Raw genomic sequence first — 20,843 nt, 5'->3', positions numbered from 1 at the left:
GGAATTTGAAAACCATTCTCAAAAGTTCTCAGAAAACCTTTTTTCATTAATTTTAAGAAATCTGAGTATTAAATTAAGTGATAAATTCGTTTGACACTACTTTAATTTTTAAATTCAAAAAATTATATGTGCTTCTTAAAATGACTCAAAAAAATTTATTATAAAATAATATATAATATTAAAAATCCCACAACATCTTTTACTTTACATAATCGTACTTCCTCGACGATTAATTTCAACTCAATTTCTATCGTTGACCGAACTTAGCATGCAACATTTTTTCTAAAAGAAAGTCATTTATGAATTTATTAAAGAATTTTCAAAATATTTATTTTCCGATATGTTGGTATGTTACACGTATTGATAGCAAAATGAACGATATTATGCATTTCTTACAATATTACAGCTGATTTTTATAAAATATGAAAACAAAAAAAAATATATTAAAGAAGCATTCTTAATTGCCTTTCTAACTTCTTGTAGAATATTACGCCACAAGCAAGCAAAACTTGGAATGCAACAAAGAAAATCAAAGAACGGCGAATTGCTTTGTTTCGTAATTTTTGAACTACGTGCTTAGCTGTAATACTGACTTTCGAGCCAGACCTGTTTTGAACTTCTTTGTTTGCATCAACAAGTTGTTGTAAAGCAATAGTTAATTTGTCCCTAAATGCTTCCATTTCATCCATAATTTGGAATTTTGAGCTCTCAACTAAGTTGCGTATCTGTTCTTTGGCCTGATTGAATTCGAATTTCATTTCATTAAAATCTTTTCTTAGCAAAGCGTCTGTGATGTCTACTCTTTCGAGAATTTGATTTAGCCTATCTCCAATTTCTGTGGAAACTTCTTCTCCTGTGACTGTCTTATCTAATTGCTGACCAAATTCGGCCAAAGCCCAAAGAATGGCCTCTTCTTCTTTATCAATAGTTCTGTCTTTTGCAACTTGCTCTTTGTACTTTTGAACCAATGATTCTAATCTGCGAGAATCAGCTAAGATTGTGAATAAAAATACAAGAAACATTTGATTTCAGGTAGAAAAAGTGACAAAATGAAGTCTTATAAATCTTACAAATAATCCAATAAATCTATTATTCTTGTAATATGATTCGTTTATGTAATAGATTTAATCACTTTGTCTAAATATTTCTTGAATTTCTCGTCAACAATTTGACGTATTCGAAGAAAGGCTTTTAAAGTTTCTATATAATCGCATAAATTTTCAATTTGTTACTTTCAAATTTCATAATTTCCAAAAGAAATTCAATCATACTCAATTTCAACTTGTAAATGATATTTATATATGTTTACATTGTGTAATAAACAGAAATTCATCAAAAGTGACAGCTCTCAATTTTTTGACATTTGTAAATTCTAAATTGAATGAGAAAAATGAAATAATACTAAGCATAATACAATATTCTAGATTTAATTATAATTAGGAAAAAGTTAGTTTTGAGAGTACTTTTCATAGGCATATAGAATGAAATCTTCTGAAAAATAATATCACATAAACTCATATTATTTTCTAATATATAACTATTTTATATAAAAATCAAATTCAATGATCTTAAAAGCGAAGGATAAACCTCAAAATTTACGAATATAATGAGTGGGAATATAATGCTTATCTATCATAAAACCATATGAAATATCAATTTTTGCTTTACGCCTAATTTTTGACGACAATTAGCAAAAAATGTTAAATGTTAACACTCAGTCCATTTGAATATGAAAAATAAAATTGACTTTGATTAAATGTTTTTATTTATCATGCAATTCTTCTTGCGACCAAAGATTTGAATAAAAGTTCAAAAAATAAGATAGCTTAAAAAATAATATACGGTAGTGTTTACTAATAGATGAATAGTATATAAATTCTATTAAAATGAATTTGATCCCAAAAATATATAAAACCAAAAATAATTGTTATAATTTAAATGAAGAAGTAATTTAAAACGATTTTATTTATGATCAAATTTTATATATTTTTTTGGATCAAATCCATTTTAATAGAATTTATATACTATTCATCTATTAGTAAACACTACCGTATATTATTTTTTAAGCTATCTTATTTTTTTGAACTTTTATTCAAATCTTTGGTCGCAAGAAGAATTGCATGATAAATAAAAACATTTAATCAAAGTCAATTTAATTTTTCATATTCAAACGGATTGAGTGTTAACATTTAACATTTTTTGCTAATTGTCGTCAAAAATTAGGCGTAAAGCAAAAATTGATATTTCATATGGTTTTATGATAGATAAGCATTATATTCCCACTCATTATATTCGTAAATTTTGAGGTTTATCCTTCGCTTTTAAGATCATTGAATTTGATTTTTATATAAAATAGTTATATATTAGAAAATAATATGAGTTTATGTGATATTATTTTTCAGAAGATTTTGTGTTCTTCTTCAAAATTTTATTTTTTTATTAAAAAGAATCTTTACATAATATACATTTACTTTAATTAATATTTAAAAACGTGCTCTATCAAAAGTTCCAAAAATTCAATATTTTAGTTTTTCTGAGGTGTCACTTTTGATGAATTTCTGTTTACAACATACATTGCACTTGAAAAAAAATCGATATATTTAAATAAAATAAATTCCATTTATAACTATAAAGATTTGAATAATTTTACAATTCATCCGCAGCTCTATCTTGTTCATCCATGGAATCTGTATTATCAATAGAGAGATTGTCTTCTGAAGGTGGCTTCTCTGATTTCTTCTCTTCATCTTCTTCCATAATTCCATGTTTGATTGCCTTATACATCATTCTAATAGGCTTAATCGCGAAAAGTATGCAAACAATGAGTGAGTACAAATCATTGCATGTGTAAGCATAGAATATTCTCTTTGGATTTCTCTTTCCATCTCCTGTGAAATAAAGGAAAGTACTGAAAACAGGAACTGGCAAAACTAATGTTAAAACTGACAATACAGAAGAAGCCATAATCTTCTTTGTTGCTTGCAAAAGAACAGGAACCATATACTGTACACCTAAAGTGAAAGCTGTATAATAAAGAATTGGTGTAATTCCCTTTGACATCTCTAAGAATGTTTCATTATCTGACCACAAAAGTGAAATTTGAACAGGCATAGCAATGATGAATATAGATATAATAGCGCATGTAAAAGTGCATAACCATAATCCATGAACTACCAATCTGCACATTCTTTTAATATTCTTTGCACCATATGCATAAGAGCCTGGATTCAGGAAACCATTTGAAAAGCCGATGCATACGCCACCAACAATTAGATAAAGCTTTTCAACAACAGCCCAAACAGCTACTGAGTTACCGTATTCATTGATTGCTATAGCAGCATTATTGACATATTTCTGCATAATCAAGAAAGGTAAGTTGAGTGAGATTTGAGAGATAAGAGTTGATAAACCTATATTAAGTGCATGCTTTGTTTCTGGAGTAAAGCATTTGAAGAACATATTAAATTTTGGAGTGATTCTATACTTTCCTTGGAAAGTTCTTACAGTTACGATTATTCCTGGAATAGCTTCAGAAAGAATTGTTGCTAAGGAAGCTCCCCATATTGGAGTTTTGATAGCTAGAAGAAAAACTGGCGCGAAAATACCAATGTTTAAAACCAAAGAAACAACTTGATAAACTGCATATTCAACTGATCTACCATCAGCCTGAACAACACCTGAAGCAACAAAAAAGATAATATTAAACACGCAGCCACCAGTAATTGGTATCATGTATTCCAATGACATTTCGGCTGTTAACTTATCTGCTCCGAACCATTCTACCATTGTTTTTGTAATCGGGAGAATCAAGCATGGAACAAATATTCCGAACATAATACTGATACGTATGAAATCTACAAATAGCTGATCGCAGTTCTCCATTTGCTGAGCTCCATAAAGATAACTCAATCGGACTGAAAGTCCAGCCGAAAGGAAGTGAGCAATTGCAACAGCAAAGAACTCAACGACGAAAATAGCTCCAAAAACTTCTACACCAACTTGTCCAATTGACTTAGCAACCAAAATGGATCCAACAACATTAGCAGCGGCGTGAACTATTTGGGAAACTAAGGGTCCTAACGACATTATTAAGATGGTGACCAATGGAGGACGACCTCCAAGGAGATAATCATCATCGTGCTGTTCGCTTTCCAGCATCAAAGAAAATTGTGATAAAATTTAACCCAAATATACTCAAAATTTTGAAAAGGCCTTTCAAACGTTAAGTGTTTGCATGGCATTTAAATCGCATATTCTACATATATTTATTAATTAGGGCATTATATTCTTCAACGTAAAATTGGCACGAGTTGTTGCTTATTCAAATTAGAACGATATTTAGCTTCAACCATTCAAAATTTGTGAAGAAAAATTTTATTTTATCATAACAGTGTGGGAGGAATTTTGATACAATTCACTTTTGTTAAAATAAATTTTATTAATAAAATTCTGAAAGTATCGTTTGGCCACTTTATTTCTCTTCTTAATGCATTGTTTATTTGTATTATAGTCAAATATGACCTTAATTTCAAAACCTTATCGTACAATTTAAAATAACGGTTTTAGCTGAACCATCTCCTCCTTTATTTAAGTTAAGAATATGATTCACTTATTAATGTTTATTAATAAAATCAATGAAATATTTGATTTTCTTTTAGATAATTACAAAATTGAGCGAATGTTATGATGATTGAGGTCATCAAGTATTGGACATTATCTTATGTTTGTTGTGCATCTTTATTCAGACAATTAGTTAAAAATTAAATGATATTGGATCCATCCAATTTTGAAAAATGAGAAATTTTCTATATTTTAAAGTAGAATTGATCTTTTTACATGTAATCTACAGTATTTTATGATGCATTATACAATTTTATTCAGTATTTTGAATGAAAGTTGGCATTTACCATTTCTAGCCTGAGAAAAAGCTCAATATCATGAGTGCTCCTAGAATTAGCTATAGGAATCTTAACTTTAAACTAAGGATCGAAAATGATAAGTAATCAAAATTGCTTATTTCTTAGGTTATTTTAACTCCTTTCAGAACTAAAATATTCTATTATTTTATTAATTTTAGCTTTAATAATAAATCAAGCTGTTTTTACGCGATTTTAAGGGTGCACCCGTATGTACGTTTATTTGAGAGGAGGAGGATTACCCTCTCAATTTTGAGGGATTCGTTAGTTTATTTTCTCGATGAATATGCAATAAAATTTGATTTTTACCTTATCAATATACTTCATATAATATACACATGTTCATGTAAAAACTTTTTTCCAAAATCCTCAGGAATTAAGGGATTTTTGAATTTTAAGAATTTTTTTCGAATTTTTTCGAAAAAAAAATATTTTCAGAACAGCCTTAACGGCTAAGATTTAGGAACAATGTTAAGTATCAAAAAGAAAGGAGGTCTGATATAGACAACATATATCGTTGAAGGTTGAAAAAATCTCTAATATTTGAGCCCAAAATTTCAAATTTTAATTTTTTGAAAAAAGAGGCCACCCGTATGTACGTTTATTTGAGAGCAGGAGGATTATATTTTTGAAAGGGTGAAACATTATGAATATGTTAATTATATAATAATATGTATTATTATAAAAAAGAAAAAATAAAGCACGTTAAAATTTTTCTTTCTTGATTTTTTACAAAATCTACTTAGAATTATGCAAAATATGACTAAATAATTATAAATTTCAAGTTAAATTTTAATTTTGATAAATAATTTAAATTTCAAAATATCAAGTTCAGTTCGACTATGTATGTAGTAATTCCTCAATAAAGTGCCAAAACCCTATTAAAATATATGAACATTTTCAACATTTTAATGTTTTTATTTAAAAATTTGATGGAATATGAGCTTCAAACAATTATTATGTAAATAAAAATAATTAAATATATGTATTTATTCGTATTACAACCGTAGTAAGTCGATTCTTCCTTTCTTCTACTGAGGTTTGAATTTGATTTCGAATTGGAAAGAGATTCAAAGGGAAAATACTAGCGGATAAAAACTACCTCCATGAAAGGGTCATAATGGAGTCAAGTTGTATTTTTTGATATTTTTTGCTTTTCGAGCCTAAATAGGTAGCCAAGATGATGCCTAAAAATAAGGTTCTAAATTCTGAAGTTTACATGATCCTCTCGTGTGCACCCTTAAATCAGACAAATTAATTTAATATTATCATATCAACCAAAACTTTATCAATTTCTTTTATAATACTTGTTAAATTTTTTTCAATTATATTTTATATTTATAAATTGCATTTTACCCAAACAACATATCTAAAAATACAGTACAATCAAACAATTTATATTACATTTTATTAAATTTATTGTTGCTTGAATTTTGATTCTCACTTTTAATAATTTTCAGGTCAAAAATAAAAACCCCAACAATGGCACATGCAGTATTTTTTCGCAAAGCAAAATCATTACTCTGAGTACAGAGATTACTACCAAAATTTCTGTCTAAAAAAAAAATTATGTCAAGCGAAGAATGCAAACACTCCGTTGTTATTAACTATTCTTGCGTGCAATGCGGTAAACCAATGGATCAGACATATCTTGACAAGAATTATGTTCGCGCAGATCCAAATTCTTCAGTTGTTATGATTTCATTTGAAGAAGCAAGGAACAGAAATCTTCAAGAAGAACAGAGGCTTATAGACGCTAAGAAATTATCTCTTGTTATTGACTTGGATAAGACACTTATCGATACAACAGAAGTCCGCGATCATAGTGAAGTCGAAGCAATTAAAAAACTAGACCCTCATGCAACAGAAGATGACTTCTTTGAATTCAATATGAATCAAAACTTACTTATTCGTTACCGCCCACATGTTAGGGAATTTTTAGCATCAATTGCTCCATATTTCGACCTGCAGATATACACACTCGCATTACCTTCATACGCTCATGCAATATTAAGTAAAATTGATCCAGACGACAAATTATTTAAGAATCGAATTTTCTCACGTACAGCAGAAGATTTTGCAATGCTTCGCGAAGAAGCAATGCGAAACAGAACAGATATTGTTCATAAAAAGAACATTAAAAAACTATTTCCATATTCAGATAAATTAGTTTTAGTTCTTGACGATTCTCCTGAAGTCTGGTACTGTGATGACAATAAACTGTTTAAAGGACTCGTTCAAATCAAGCGTTATTCATACTTTACGAGACAAGGTCCGAATTTTCCTCCTACAGTTAATCCTGATTACGTTGAAGATGATATATTGATCCAGATGCGATCAGTTCTTATCGAAGTTCACGATTTGTTCTACAAAAACTACGATCCAGAACAATCCCATGTAATTATGACTCTTCATCAACGGAAAGCCCAAGTTTTTGAAGGAAAAACATTTTATTTCTCTGGTCTTTCAGATGCAGACGCCAGATCCTTCACTTATCTTGCAGAAGAATTTGGAGCATTAGTTGTTGACTCATTTACACCATATACAACACATATAATAGTAGGAGAAGGTGGTGCAGACGAGGAAGTTCAAAAAGCTCTGAAATACAATGGAGTTTACGTGATTTACTTGAAATGGCTTTTTGAATGTTTCATTCAATACGCGAGATTAGAAGAATCAACATATGCAGCCGTAGGAATTCCATGTCCAACAGATGGCCCAGATGAATTACAAGAGCAGCCTGAAGCTGAAGTTTCTTCCGGAGATTTCGATTTCGGTATGGATGAAGCAGAAGATAAAGAACCAAGTCGAAACGTTCAAAGACTAACATACGATGACATTAAAGATGATCCAGACTGGATGACAAAAATTATGGAAATAGAAACTGATTCAGAGGCAGAAAATGAAGAAGAGGAAGAAGGAGGATGCCTCTGTAGATATGGAAATGATGAGGAAGAAGGTGGAGAAGAAGATTGTGCTTGCGAAGAAGAATAGTTTTATATATATTTTTCCTGCATTTCAATGATAATTTCTATTGAATGCACTTGTATAATATAGAGTATTTGTATTTATTGTCTTTATAAGCTTCCAATCAAAAACAAATTTTGATGTATATTCATCAAATATATATGTTGCTTAAATATTATTTATTATTATTTTTATTTTATAAGGCGGCACTGCAATAATACAATTGGGGTTTAAGGCGAAATATTTTTAAGATATTTTGATAGATCATATAGCGATATATTACCGGGTATCATATCCATAAAAATCATGGAAAAATATCTCGAAACTGAGTGAAAAAAGTGCTAGTACCAAACCGATTACAGTAAATCCTTAATAAGAATCAATACAAGTTGATACAAATCTCATGTGTTGTAGTATATGCAGGTTGTAGTATATGGGAATTATGCGTTTAATTGCTTTAAAAAACTTTAAATATTTCATGATTTGAGCTGTAAATCAACAATATACTCAATTTAAGGCATAAAAAATAATGGTATATATATATATTATATGGAAACAAATCAAATTAAACTTTGAATAGGAGTAAATAAATAAATTTAGTTATTTTGCAATTAATATAACAATTTCAAATATTTATATAGTTATTTGCACTTTTTGTTATTCAGTCACATACTTGCTCCAAGTGAAATAAGAAGTTCAAATATTCTTTTTTTTTTATTTTCATCTCTAGCAATCTGAAGAGCCGTTCTTCCATTATTATCTTTTTCATTGATATTTGCGCCATGCAAAATAAGATGTTCAATAATTTTTTCGCTGCCCCAATATGTTGCACAATGAAGAGCTGTTTCTCCATCTTTATATTTTTCATTGGAATTTGCACCATGCGAAAGAAGAATTTCAGCTATTTCTTCGTAATTTTTACATATGGCAATATGAAGAGCTGTTTTTCCATCTTTATCTTTTTCATTGATATTTGCCCCATTTGAAATAAGAAGTTTGACAATTTCTTTACTATTATTTCTTGTTGCATAATGAAGAGCAGTTTTTCCAAATTCACCTTTTTCATTGATATTTGCCCCATTTGAGATAAGAATTTTAATTATTTCTGTATTATCAAAATTTGCTGCCATGTGAAGAGCAGTTTGTCCATCTTTATCTTTTTCATTGATGTTTGCCCCATTTGAGATAAGAATTTTAATTATTTCTGTATTATTAAGATCTGCTGCTATATGAAGAGCAGTTTGACCATCTTCACCTTTTTCATTGATATTGGCACCATGCGAAAGAAGAAGTTCGGTTATTTCGTTATTTTTATTTATTACTGCGTGATGAAGAGCAGTATAACCATGATCATATTTATCATTGATATTTGCACCAGATGAAATAAGAAGTTCAACTATTTCTTTTTGATCAAAATATGTTGCAATATAAAAGGCTGTGCGTCCATCATACCCTTTTTCATCGATATTTGCACCATGTGAAAGAAGAAGTTCGACCATTTCTTTATTATTCTTGTTGCTTACTGCATAATGAAGTGCAGTTTCATTAAATTCATTTTTTTCATTGACATTCGCACCATGTAATAAAAGGAGTTCGGCTATTTCTTTACGCCTAAATTCTGCTGCATGATGTAGAGCTGTTTTTATATTTATCTTTTTCATTTATATCTGCACCATTTGAAAGAAGAAGTTCGGCAAATTCTTTATTATTATTTAATGTTGCATAATGAAGAACAGTTTTTTTATTTTCATCTTTTTCGTTGATATTTGCACCATGCGAAAGAAGTAGTCTGACTATTTCTATAAAATTTTTGTCCGTGGCATAATGAAGAAGTGTTTTTCCATCTCTATAATCTTCATTGATATTTGCATCATGTGAAAGGAAATATTCGCAAAGGGGTGGGATATTAAACATCATTGAATAAAAAGGGCATCGGTAAATATCGTTAGTTTGATCGAAATAAACTAAAAATGATTCTAGATTTTTATATTTTTCACAATAATCTAAATCAATCTCTAAATTGTATTCATTCATCAAGAATGTAACAAAATCAATGTTGTGTGAAATAATTGCATATCTCATACATTCATTATCTGGATTTTTATATTTCAAACATTCACTCATGATTTCTTGATTTCCGCCTAAAAATGATGATTCTAGGCAATGTTGAGTTATTTCTGAGCTGAATTTTGTTCTTAAAAACTTGAAACAATCAACAGCACCGTAATAACAGCACAATTCAAGTAAAGGTACTTCAAAAAAATATGGATATAATTTGCTATAAAGGTGTTGATTTTCATTAAATTCTTCTCTTTCCGTAAAAAAGATGAATCTTTCTAAGTCATTGTTCATGATTGCTCTGTAAATTGTATTTTCTTCAAGAATATCTATATTTTCTAATTTTCTTTCTCCAATTAAATCAGCTTTGTATAATTTAATTCCATATTCTTTATAAAATAGGAAATTAGATATGTATGCAATCTTTCCGACCTTTTTTACATGATATTCATCAGATATCAATTTCGCAAGTTTCAAATATGACCATGTGTAGCGGTTGTTATAAGGAACAATATTTAAAATGTCTTCGATAATATTTTTGGGATGAAGTTTCTTTGAATCAATCAGAACTGTTTTGATCTTTTCGAAAATCAAGTTTAATTCTTCTTCATTTTTCACTTTGAGTTGATACAACAAAATATATAGATCAATGCAATCTTTACAGATATTTCTCATTTCGCTGTATTTATCTGGATGATTTTCATGATCAGACATTAAAAAATTTAACAGACATTTATTTGCGTTTTACAAGTGTATAATCTGATGGTTCATAAGGTTTAGCAATCACCTTGTTTTCTGATAAATTATGACTTCTGAATAAAATTTTGGTTGCAATTTCTTCGAAAAGTGACCATGACGCATAACACTTCCTTTGGAATCTAGAATTATTGGCCAAAATTTACCTTTTCGCATTATGCACTCTAAGATCATTGATAGATAGTTCTAATTGAATTGACAATGTTAGAACATATTATAAATCAATGATATTATGATGGTATTGATTTTCACAAACTTATCATCTGATAATTTTATTTTTTTTACCGAATCTAAATAATTCTTACTCATTTTATCGGACTTTTATTATCCTCTAATATCATATAGTAATACTATCGCAATTAAACCATCCGGATAATTTTGATAATTGTTCAACCAGACCTTGTCAATTTTACCAAAATGTTTCGCTCCAAGTATGATGAAAACGCAACAACATTCTCACCAGAAGGTAGAATCCTTCAGGTTGAAAATGCAATGAAGGCCGTCCAACAGGGCATGCCAACTGTTGGCCTTAAATCTAAAACACACGCTGTCATCGCAGGTGTTATGCATTCCCCATCAGAATTTTCATCTCATCAGCCTAAAATTTTCAAGATAGATCAGCATATCGGTGTGGCAATTTCTGGTTTAACAGCCGACGGCCGTGGACTTTGCAAATTCCTCCGCAATGAATGTCTTCACCACACATTTTGCTTTGGTACTGAGATCCGTGTTGCTGATCTCGCTGATACAGTTGCTTTACAATCGCAGAAGAAGACATCTAAAGTTGGAAAACGTCCATATGGTGTTGGACTTTTAATGATTGGTGCTGGCGTCGATGGCCCACGCTTATTTGAAACATGCCCAAGTGGCCAGCATTGGGAATATAACGCCCAGGCTATAGGACGTCGCGCTCAGGCTGCCAAAACATATCTCGAAACAAATCTCAATGAATTTCCAGACTGCACCCGTGATCAGCTTATTCGCCATGCATTAAGAGCATTAAATGATTGCAAGTCTCGCGAAAGTGACTCTCTTGAAGCTATCGCCCTTGGTGTTGTTGGTATTGATGAGCCATTTACAATCCTCGAAGGCCCAGAACTCCAGAAATACATTGACTAAACATTTTAATATTTTTTGAATACAAAATAAAAAAAAATTACTTTTTTTTTCTAAGAGCAAAACGAACTAAATTCAAATAACCTTTGTAACCAAATAATTCCATTCCTTTTTATTTCGAACAAGGAAATCCTTCAACGGATTAATTTCGATATTTTATTTACTAAATTCATAGATCAAATGAATTTTAAAGATAAATATTTTATGAGTTTAAGATCAATCCTTCTAAATCATCCATGTTTATAAACAATGCAATTAAATTTTTCAATGAAGCATATTGGAATACATGTGTATATTGAGAAATGAAGTTTATTGCATCGAACAATCCAAAAGATCATTTCCCATTATGCATTTAAAAAGTTTCAATTTTTTTTTTCAAAAAAGCTTGAAATTTTATGATAACAAAAAGAGCATGACAGTGGTTTTAGTTTTAGTGATTTAAACTTTAAGCGTAGGATGAGTAATGGGGTAGTAGTAAGATCAACTTTTCGTTTTGCTTTTTGTCACTTTTTTGGAAATAATTTGCTGATTCGAATTTTAATATTAAAATACTTTATCAAACTCGATTAAAAACTGAATTGAAAATATTTCAATGCAATCAAATTTCAATTGCCTAGGAAAAAATCAAGTGATTGGGTGCTTATTGTAACACAAAAATATCATGTATTTAATAAAGGTTATTTTTTTCTCACATTGACACTTTATTATCTGCAAAAAAATGTTTGGACTTCCTGGTCAAGAAGCTCCACTTCATAAAGTTCCAGTACTCGGTGATGCAGCTGTAGGGAAAACTTGCATTGTCGACTGGATCCATAACAAACAATTTAACCCTGCAACAATGTCAAATGTCGGAGTTTCAACAACGCAAGTAACAATTAAACTAGATGACAAGGAAGTTCCTCTGAGCTTATGGGATACTGCTGGACAAGAAACTTATAGGTCTTTAGTGCCATTATACACTCGAAATGCGGAAGTCATATTATTAGTCTTCGATATATCAGAAAGGAAGTCATTTCGGAACTTGGTTGGATGGATGAATTATATCAGGAATGATCTTGCAGCAACTTGCCCTGTAATGTTAGTTTGTAATAAAATAGATCGTGATGGCGGCGTTCCAAGACCAGAAATTAGAGAATTCGCTGAAAGCAATAGTCTTACCGTTAATTATACTTCGGCTGTAACTGGCCAAGGAATTGAAGAATTATTTAACGAAGTCGCGACTTTAGTTATTACAAAAGCCAAACCAAAAATAGAGTCTGGTCCAAATCTAGCAAATGCTCAAAAAAAGAAAGGTTGCTGCTAAATTTTTCTTTTTTTTTATCCGCCAGCAGCATTGTTGATTTATCAATTTGTTGTTTAAATTTATCGTTTTCACACTACGCTTAATTATTTGAAAAGTTTTTTACATAATTAACATTATATCTTTAAAGTTTCGACTTAAAAAAGAATCCACCAATATCCTATATTGAATTGTTTACTCTGATAAATACAAAACGTTTCACAAACAACATATGCAATTAATATTCAAAATAAAAACGAGTAATCTTAGTAGATCATCTTTGCATTTATATTTATTTAAATTATTTATTTGTTTCAAAGATTCATTTTTAATATATCTCCATGGTGTGATGATTTTTGAAGCAGTAGGATAGGCGATACTCCAAAAGTGTCGACTTTTTTATGGGATGAAGGTTCTGCAAGCCATAACAACATGGGCATGGGATTGAAGATGTACTGTTCAATTTGGGAAAGATTAATATCTAAAGTATAGATAATTATATATTTGATTATATTCTTCACCTTTATGTGTAAGAGGAAAAATAAATGTATGAACCCCAAAATTATCTGTTGCTTCTTTATTGGCGCCAGCTGATCCAAGACATTTACAACATCAAAATTACCCCTATCAGCTGCCCACATAAGTGGAGTTCTTCCATCAATATCTTTTGCTTCTATGTCAGCACCAATTGAAATTAGATATTTTGCTATCTCAAAATGCTTATAATATAAAGCATTAAGTAGAGGAGTTCTTCCATTTTTATCTTTTGCTTCTTTATTTGCACCAATAGAGATAAGATATTTGACAACTTCAAGCTTCCCATTATGTGATGCTAAATTAAGTAAAGTATTTCCATTTCTTGTTTTGGCTTCCTTGTTTACTCCAGCTGAAATAAGATATTTAACTATTTCTATATTCCCTAAAAATGATGCTATATGTAATGGGGTTTCACCATAATTATCCCTTGCCTCTTTATTTGCACCAATAGAGAAGAAATATTTGGCTAACTCTGGTTTATCATTAAGTAGCGAAAGAAGTAGTGGAGTTCTGTTATCATTATCTCTTGCCTCTATATTTGCCCCAGATGAAACAAGATATTTTGCTACTTCAAGATGGCCTCTAAATGATGCTTCATGTAGTGGAGTTTTACCATTCACGGCTTTTGCCTCTTTGTCACATCCAATAGAGATAAGAAACTTAACCAATTCAAGATTTCCGTTAATTGATGCATATATAAATGGAGTTAATCCGATTTTATCTTTAACTTCTTTATCAGCACCAGAATGAATGAGATATTTAACGAGTTCAATGTGGTTGCATACCGATGCATAATGAAGTGATGTCCATCCATTTTTATCTTTTACTTCAATATTTGCACCAACTGAGATCAGATATTTAACTATATCAATATTATTGTAATGTGTTGCAATATGAAGTGCTGTAGCTTCACTATTATCTTTTCCTTCAATGTTAGCACCGACTGAGATTAGATAATTAATCACCTCTATATTGTTCTCAATTGATGCATGAATGAGTGGTGTACAGCCTTTATTATCTCTAGATTCTTTGTCACATCCACTTTCAATAAGGTATTTTACAAGTTTGAGATTTCCTCTTATAGATGCTTCAATAAGTATGTTATTATTATTTGCATTTTTCTTGTCGCTGAGACCTTCCTCACATGCTTTTGCAATGAACTTTGAATATCCTTTTTCTGCCATTTCACAAAAGAAATCGTATATACTTTGAAAATCTGTTGAATTTTTATAATCAATAAACCTGAGTTGGAATTCTTTTGAAAGCACTTCCTCATTTAATTGGGCGATTTTTAATTCTTTTTCATTTAGTTGTGATTTTGGTGACAAAAATTCTTGGTTTGTTTGCTCCTGTATACTAGATAAGTATTTGATTGCATTATTAAACAATTCTAATCTCATATATTTTTGTACAGATTGCAGAATTGTAATCAAATCCTTATTGTTGTTTATTGAAACATTTATATATTTAGAACGCTTGTATAGTTGTTTTGGTGTCATTGTGGAAGAAGAACGCTCTATAAACATGTCGTATTCATCTGCTGTCATATTTAAATAAGAAGAAATTATTTTCAAGTCTTCTTCTTCGAAAATATCATAAAGATTACCTTCATCTATAAACTCTTGGATGTTGGCAGCAATGTACTCATAATTGAGAATTAGATCGCTATCCATCAAAAATAAAAATGATTTAATTTTTGGCAAATATAATTGAGACGAACCGCCGACTTTGCCATATTATCTCATATTTTTAATTAGTACCAAATAGTTTCTTAAAAACTAGATAATGTTAAATTCAAATAAAAAATTTTTGAGATCAAATTGTGAACTTTACAAAATTGCCAGACAAATTTGTAAAGTTCACAATTTGACTCATGAATTTCATATAATCAGCCAAATTGAAAACTGTTTCACTGCATTAACATTTTTCAATGCAAATAAAGAGCGATGATTAATTTAAGCAATACAAATTAAAAAAAAATTAAAAAAAAATAAAAATAAAAAAGGGTTAAAATCAATTTATATCCTGAAAGTCTTTAATATAAAATATAAAAACTCTGTTTTTGTGAGGTCGACAATAATATTTTTTGCAAAAACATAATATACAACAACAACAAACTGCCGCAATCTTGTCCAATCTTAAATAAAAACAAAAACAATATAATAAATCCAGAAACTTAGTTACAGATCTGGAAAGTAGCCAATCTCAACTTGAGCTGTTCGTTTGGTTGGTATGGATCTTGCATCTTGGTCACTCTTATTGATTTAAGAGGTCCGTAAACTCTTTGGTCGATCAAAACCGAGAATGGTGGAGATTTTTCTGATGCTTCGAGTTTCCATTCTGTTACGAGCTTTGAAGTGATCTTGTCAGCGAATTTCGGACGTCTGTTTGTCTCTGTGAGCTCGAAATTCTTCTTTGTCCACTCGATGAAGACCCAATTATCGCTTGGTTTGATATTTGAGTCTCCTCCGACGTTCCAGACTGAAAGGGAAGTAAGCTTGGCCTTATCGTATGTCTCTGTTCCTCTCATAACCTCGGTTACGCTCATTCTGAAAACGGATTTCGGAGAAACTTCTGGGATTTTCGTGATCGTTTGGCCTGCGAAAATGTCTCCGATGTGGATTGACGTCATCCAAGGAACAATAATTGTTTTGAGAGGATCTGCATCTGTAACAAGCTCTGCCGTCCAAATATTGACCATTACTGCGTTCCTTGCGAATGCTAGGAAGTGCTGTATGGCGAATTGGATCGTATTAAGTGGAGATGGGTCGGAGAACCAGATATTATTTGACGTACTACTGGTTTTCTCGAGAATTGGTGGGAAATCTGCTGTAGATTCTTCGTTATGCGTTGGAGCTGTACCTGCGGCGCCTGTAAATGCACTGCGAACGAAAGATGCGTAAATTGGATCGCGTTTTGCGATGGAATTGGCAAGTTCGTTCACGGAACTGTCATCTATAGGCAGTAAGTAAACAGTGAAGAATACTCTTGAGAGCTGTTTCGATTTGTCGAGTAATGTGCAGACAATTCCTTGTAAAACTGAAGAAACAATCAGATCGTCACCGGCAATAAATAGTGGCTGGTTGACAATTGATGTTTCGTCGGTAAGTTGTGCTGCGCGTGCGATCGTTGCATCTACGAATGTTCTGTTCAATAATGCTGGTATTGGCGTCATGAACATGTAGGTATTTGCATCGAGCGGTGTAAGCATAGCCGCGTTCGGCTGGAAATTGAGGGAAAGACGGCACATATTCAATGGGAAAACTAATGGCTGCATTGCCTTGGAGGAGATGACTTGTTCCGGCGGGATATCTTCCTTTATTTTGTATTTAGTCTTTATTGACGTGATGGACTCTTCATCGAAAGAAAGAGTGTTGATTATATTGACCAATCTGTCGATTGAGAAATCCTTCGACGTTCTGAGAGTATTTTGTACGAAGAATTTGGCAAAATTAATGTAGCATGCCTGTATGTTCTGGAATTTTGTGGAAAGGGAGTAGCAATAATTTGTGAAAATTGAAGCTCTTTGGTCGAAAAGGACAGGAATTGCGCCATCGAATGCGATGTTCATTGATGATATATCCTGGAGGCGCTGATAGTATGCTGCTCCTGGGTACTGGAGTTCTCGTTTGATTTCGGCTCCGATATCATGAGCCATTTTAGAAACAGGCATTGGCTTTGCAAGGAAAGTGACTATAAATGGAAGGCATCGGTCCAAATACGTCGTGTACTTTCCTGGGAAGCAAGTTAAAATTAATTGAATAAAATGGAGGATAATGATGGATTCTGTGAAATTTACGGAGCAATCGAGCTTGGCTTTCAAGTCATCAAATAATGGCTGGGCTTCTTCTTGGCTCGCGGTGTTTAAAAACCTGAGCATTTTTAACATCAGAAGTGACCATGTTAATTCATTGAGTAATTTAGACTTTTGGTCCGACAAAAGTCCGTCAATCATATTTCTGAATGTTAGTTTTGTTGTTAAATAATACTGAATTTTCGCAAGAACAATGGTTACTTCAGGGATATTAAAAGCAAAGATTTTTTCGATATATGGGGCGTATGAATCTTTGCTGAAAACGCAGCCGTATGTAATCGCAATGTTAAGTAAAACAGATAAAATCGAATTCATATAAGGAGGAGCTGTGTAAACTTCCTTCGTTTTAGTTTTTTCGATATCGCCAATGCATAGCGATAAAAATTGCGATAAAGCAAGTTCTGCGAATTTCTGATTTCGCATGTTATTCCAAAAACTTTGTAATAAGCCAGGTGCAATCGAAAAATTCTTGGTTTTCATTGCTACAAACTGGGGCTTTAACAAAGTGCTTGCGACATCATCGATTTTGTCTGGTTCGATGATGGGAAGAGATCCAATTTTCAGCATTTAGTGGCGGTTTTTTACAAAATAGGTCAAATTTAGTTGGTGATGTAAACTTTCTTAGATTTTTTTTCTCAATCTTATACCTTTGTTTTGTAAATTTGATCGCTAACTAAAGTCAGGATTGAAGATTATGTATTTATAAATATGTTTTATATGTAATGAAATACTGAATAAATATTGACCTTCACATTTTATCCACTCACCACAAAAAGTGGCTTTCGTTAAATAAAATATTTCAAAATGATATATATATGATCAAGCATTAATTTATTAGGAAAACTTTTTTAGACGACCCTTTCAAAAAAAGAAATTTTGAATGCATTTCAATTGAAAGAAACGAAATTATTTTATATCATTAACCCATTATTATGAGTCTACTTTGACAGTTTTCACTGTGTGGAAATTGAATTGCATTCAAAAGGACTTTTTGACAAGCAGATCATTCCAAAAAGAGTAATATCATTTGTGAAAAGTTTTGTCACTTTTGCATTTTCAATGAAAAAGTCCCTAAACTTGTTTCAAAATGTGAGCTCATTTTACTGTTTTTAATTGGGGCTCGCAAGCTCGCCCCAAATAAAAACTGTAAAAGTGACTAACATTTTGCTAAAATGTATAACATTATGCAATTTGGTTGACACACTTACTATAGAAAATATTTCCGAAACCCTTCTCGGAAAGAAAAGATCCGAGAAAATATTTGGATTTAAAAATGGATATCGAATTTGGCATCGCATACTGGATTTAATTATGAATTTTAGCATTTGGCCAGTCGGCTTTGTTGATATTTTGGAAACAGAAATTTAAAAAATAAGCTTTTAAGATCTCACATGTACATTATAAAACTTTATGAGAGCATGAGTTGTTGTTCATTATTGTCTATGGACAACGATGTAAAAAATTATCGTTGAGTAAAAATCGAAAAAGTAGTTTATAAATCAACAAGAAGTAAAAGCTTCTGGGTATGAATAACAATATAAACAAGTGGTGGAAGTCTAAAGTTAAAATAATCAAACGGATATTTCAGATTTTTGGAAGAACTCCAAAAACCTGTGATAAACAAATAGATCTATTTCACTCTATAAATGTATACAGGTAAAAGAGTGGTCGCAAATTTACGATTAAAAATATTTGTTGTAAATAACTATAAAATCATGGAAAGAAAGCCTATATGATATTACCTTGATAGTTGTTGAACTAAAACGGTATAAATTTGTCAAATTTCAGTATAATTTTTGATTTTTTTGAGATTATTCTAAAAGATTATCTTTGTGGTAAAATATACTTGAATCCATTAATGTTCTAGGTTGGCTTTTGACTGTTTTTGCACGGAAGAAAAATTGAAAAATCATAAGAAAAGCGATGCAAATGATAATTGTAAGAGAAAGTAAGCTAATCCAATTCCATTTGGAGAATGAGCTCAATCCTGCTTCTTTACTGTCTCCTTTAAGTAAGAATAGTAGAAATAAGAGCATCATAAAAAATATTTTATGAAAATTTTGTCAGATTTTTTACTAAAAAATTCTCGATAAAAAATGATCTCTAACTCACTCAAAAATGAATATATTTACTAAATTATTGCGTTTTTTGATTTTGTGATATAATATGAGATATTTTTGTGGTAAATAAGTGCAAATACTGACAATGATGTCCAGCGAGGTAATTTGCCAAAAAGTTGGCCTTGCAACTTTCAGGATAGGTTATATAGGAATAGTACAAGAGTGTTATATGACTTTCGTGAAGAATCAAACTTAGGATTTGGAGATATTTTTAAGGTTATTTTTCTCGGGCATACACTAAAAAATGCAAATTTGAGAATTATTATCAGCTTCAATACCATGCATGTCACTTGTATTAATTAGTATTAGAGTAAACGCGTGTTATTATCAAATAATAAACTGCGATGCATTCATTTATAATAAATTTGGGTCTAAAAATCAAATATAAAGGGGTTTCAACGCCATTTTTTGAAAATGCCTCCCAAAGCGAGTTCTAAAGCTTCTGGGAAGAAAGCAGCATCAAAAAAGCCAGCAAAGAAAGCAACCACAACAAAGAAGTCAGATACACTTAAAGAAAAGAAATCAGCGCCAACTCGTTCGAAATCAGTCGAAAAGCCAAAGGCAACTCCAGTAAAGAAGAGTGCAGCCACATCAAGGAAAAATAACGCTAAGACTATTAAAAAAGCGGCATCAAAAGACACATTACCACCAGTTAAAACAACAAAGAAGAAAGAATCATCCAAATTAGTTCCAAAGGCATCAAAGAAGTCAACAGCTAAGAACACACCAAGGAGAGCTCTTAGAAGGCCATCAGTAGAATTAGTCACAGAAGATATTTCAATAGACGTTACACAGGATAGCGAACCACAGACTAAGAATGATGTTAAGGCCCAAGAAAAAGTAGAACAGCCAAAGCAAGAAGAAATTGCTATGAATGTACCAGAAGTAAACGCTGTTGAATACGAGCAATGTATAAATATACCATTTATCTCCGTTCTCGGAAATTCTATGCCTCCGCCTACGAATGTCGAAGAATTATTGAACGCTTTACCTGCTTAATTTTATTTAAGAGTGTTATTTGCGGTCATTCTTGTTTGGTTTAGTGTTTAAATGTTTTATTTGTTTTCATGTTAAATTTCAAAAAATAATTTTTTAAAATTTTCTCTATTCAAATGTAATTATCATTTTTCAATCACTAATCCGTATGCATTCTTCCTTCTTGCATTCATGCTTTTATTGAATTCTTAAAATTTGAACAATTTTTTATATTTCAATTTAATTTACCAATATTCGTAACACAAAACTCTCAATCAACACTTGAATAATATGAGTCACCAATG

The 20,843-nt window shown here is 31.0% G+C and overlaps 10 protein-coding genes across 10 annotated transcripts, besides 3 other annotated features; 4 read left to right on the top strand and 6 right to left on the bottom strand.

The window, feature by feature from the left end:
- Window positions 1–185: 185 nt before the first annotated feature.
- Window positions 186–1,209, bottom strand: TVAGG3_0519760 (uncharacterized protein; the record flags this gene model as incomplete). Its single annotated transcript, XM_001325619.2, has 1 exon — window positions 444–1,022. The coding sequence occupies one exon, from the start codon at window positions 1,020–1,022 to the stop codon at window positions 444–446; it is 579 nt and encodes a 192-aa protein (XP_001325654.1).
- Window positions 1,210–1,315: 106 nt separating this feature from the next.
- Window positions 1,316–1,352: a mobile genetic element.
- A 1,180-nt stretch (window positions 1,353–2,532) lies between these two features.
- Window positions 2,533–2,570: a mobile genetic element.
- A 76-nt stretch (window positions 2,571–2,646) lies between these two features.
- Window positions 2,647–4,158, bottom strand: TVAGG3_0519730 (multidrug resistance protein YPNP-related family; the record flags this gene model as incomplete). The annotated part of the gene is made up of 1 exon (XM_001325620.2): window positions 2,647–4,158. One exon carries the CDS (start codon window positions 4,156–4,158, stop codon window positions 2,647–2,649), a length of 1,512 nt encoding a protein of 503 aa, XP_001325655.1.
- Window positions 4,159–5,115: 957 nt separating this feature from the next.
- Window positions 5,116–6,156: a mobile genetic element.
- A 192-nt stretch (window positions 6,157–6,348) lies between these two features.
- On the top strand, window positions 6,349–8,100 carry TVAGG3_0519710 (RNA polymerase II CTD heptapeptide repeat phosphatase protein; the record flags this gene model as incomplete). The annotated part of the gene is made up of 1 exon (XM_001325621.2): window positions 6,486–7,910. One exon carries the CDS (start codon window positions 6,486–6,488, stop codon window positions 7,908–7,910), a length of 1,425 nt encoding a protein of 474 aa, XP_001325656.1.
- Window positions 8,101–8,548: 448 nt separating this feature from the next.
- Window positions 8,549–9,382, bottom strand: TVAGG3_0519700 (cyclin-dependent kinase inhibitor 2C-related family; the record flags this gene model as incomplete). Its single annotated transcript, XM_001325622.1, has 1 exon — window positions 8,549–9,382. The coding sequence occupies one exon, from the start codon at window positions 9,380–9,382 to the stop codon at window positions 8,549–8,551; it is 834 nt and encodes a 277-aa protein (XP_001325657.1).
- Window positions 9,383–9,494: 112 nt separating this feature from the next.
- TVAGG3_0519690 (proteasome regulatory particle assembly) lies at window positions 9,495–10,655 on the bottom strand (the record flags this gene model as incomplete). Its single annotated transcript, XM_001325623.1, has 1 exon — window positions 9,495–10,655. One exon carries the CDS (start codon window positions 10,653–10,655, stop codon window positions 9,495–9,497), a length of 1,161 nt encoding a protein of 386 aa, XP_001325658.1.
- A 449-nt stretch (window positions 10,656–11,104) lies between these two features.
- On the top strand, window positions 11,105–12,034 carry TVAGG3_0519680 (threonine-type endopeptidase protein; the record flags this gene model as incomplete). Its single annotated transcript, XM_001325624.2, has 1 exon — window positions 11,115–11,816. The coding sequence occupies one exon, from the start codon at window positions 11,115–11,117 to the stop codon at window positions 11,814–11,816; it is 702 nt and encodes a 233-aa protein (XP_001325659.1).
- A 137-nt stretch (window positions 12,035–12,171) lies between these two features.
- Window positions 12,172–13,311, top strand: TVAGG3_0519670 (GTPase protein; the record flags this gene model as incomplete). The annotated part of the gene is made up of 1 exon (XM_001325625.1): window positions 12,532–13,116. One exon carries the CDS (start codon window positions 12,532–12,534, stop codon window positions 13,114–13,116), a length of 585 nt encoding a protein of 194 aa, XP_001325660.1.
- A 95-nt stretch (window positions 13,312–13,406) lies between these two features.
- Window positions 13,407–15,302, bottom strand: TVAGG3_0519660 (ankyrin repeat protein family; the record flags this gene model as incomplete). Its single annotated transcript, XM_001325626.1, has 1 exon — window positions 13,407–15,302. One exon carries the CDS (start codon window positions 15,300–15,302, stop codon window positions 13,407–13,409), a length of 1,896 nt encoding a protein of 631 aa, XP_001325661.1.
- Window positions 15,303–15,524: 222 nt separating this feature from the next.
- On the bottom strand, window positions 15,525–18,194 carry TVAGG3_0519650 (uncharacterized protein; the record flags this gene model as incomplete). Its single annotated transcript, XM_001325627.1, has 1 exon — window positions 15,806–18,010. The coding sequence occupies one exon, from the start codon at window positions 18,008–18,010 to the stop codon at window positions 15,806–15,808; it is 2,205 nt and encodes a 734-aa protein (XP_001325662.1).
- Window positions 18,195–19,951: 1,757 nt separating this feature from the next.
- On the top strand, window positions 19,952–20,586 carry TVAGG3_0519640 (uncharacterized protein; the record flags this gene model as incomplete). The annotated part of the gene is made up of 1 exon (XM_001325628.1): window positions 19,978–20,562. The coding sequence occupies one exon, from the start codon at window positions 19,978–19,980 to the stop codon at window positions 20,560–20,562; it is 585 nt and encodes a 194-aa protein (XP_001325663.1).
- Between the last annotated feature and the right edge of the window lie 257 nt (window positions 20,587–20,843).

The sequence above is a fragment of the Trichomonas vaginalis genome, chromosome II (genome assembly GCF_026262505.1).
Source record: "Trichomonas vaginalis G3 chromosome II, whole genome shotgun sequence".
In the NCBI taxonomy this organism is placed as follows: domain Eukaryota; phylum Parabasalia; order Trichomonadida; family Trichomonadidae; genus Trichomonas; species Trichomonas vaginalis.
The sequence above is the reverse complement of the archived record's forward strand: the minus strand, read 5'-3'. Positions and strand labels throughout refer to the sequence as shown.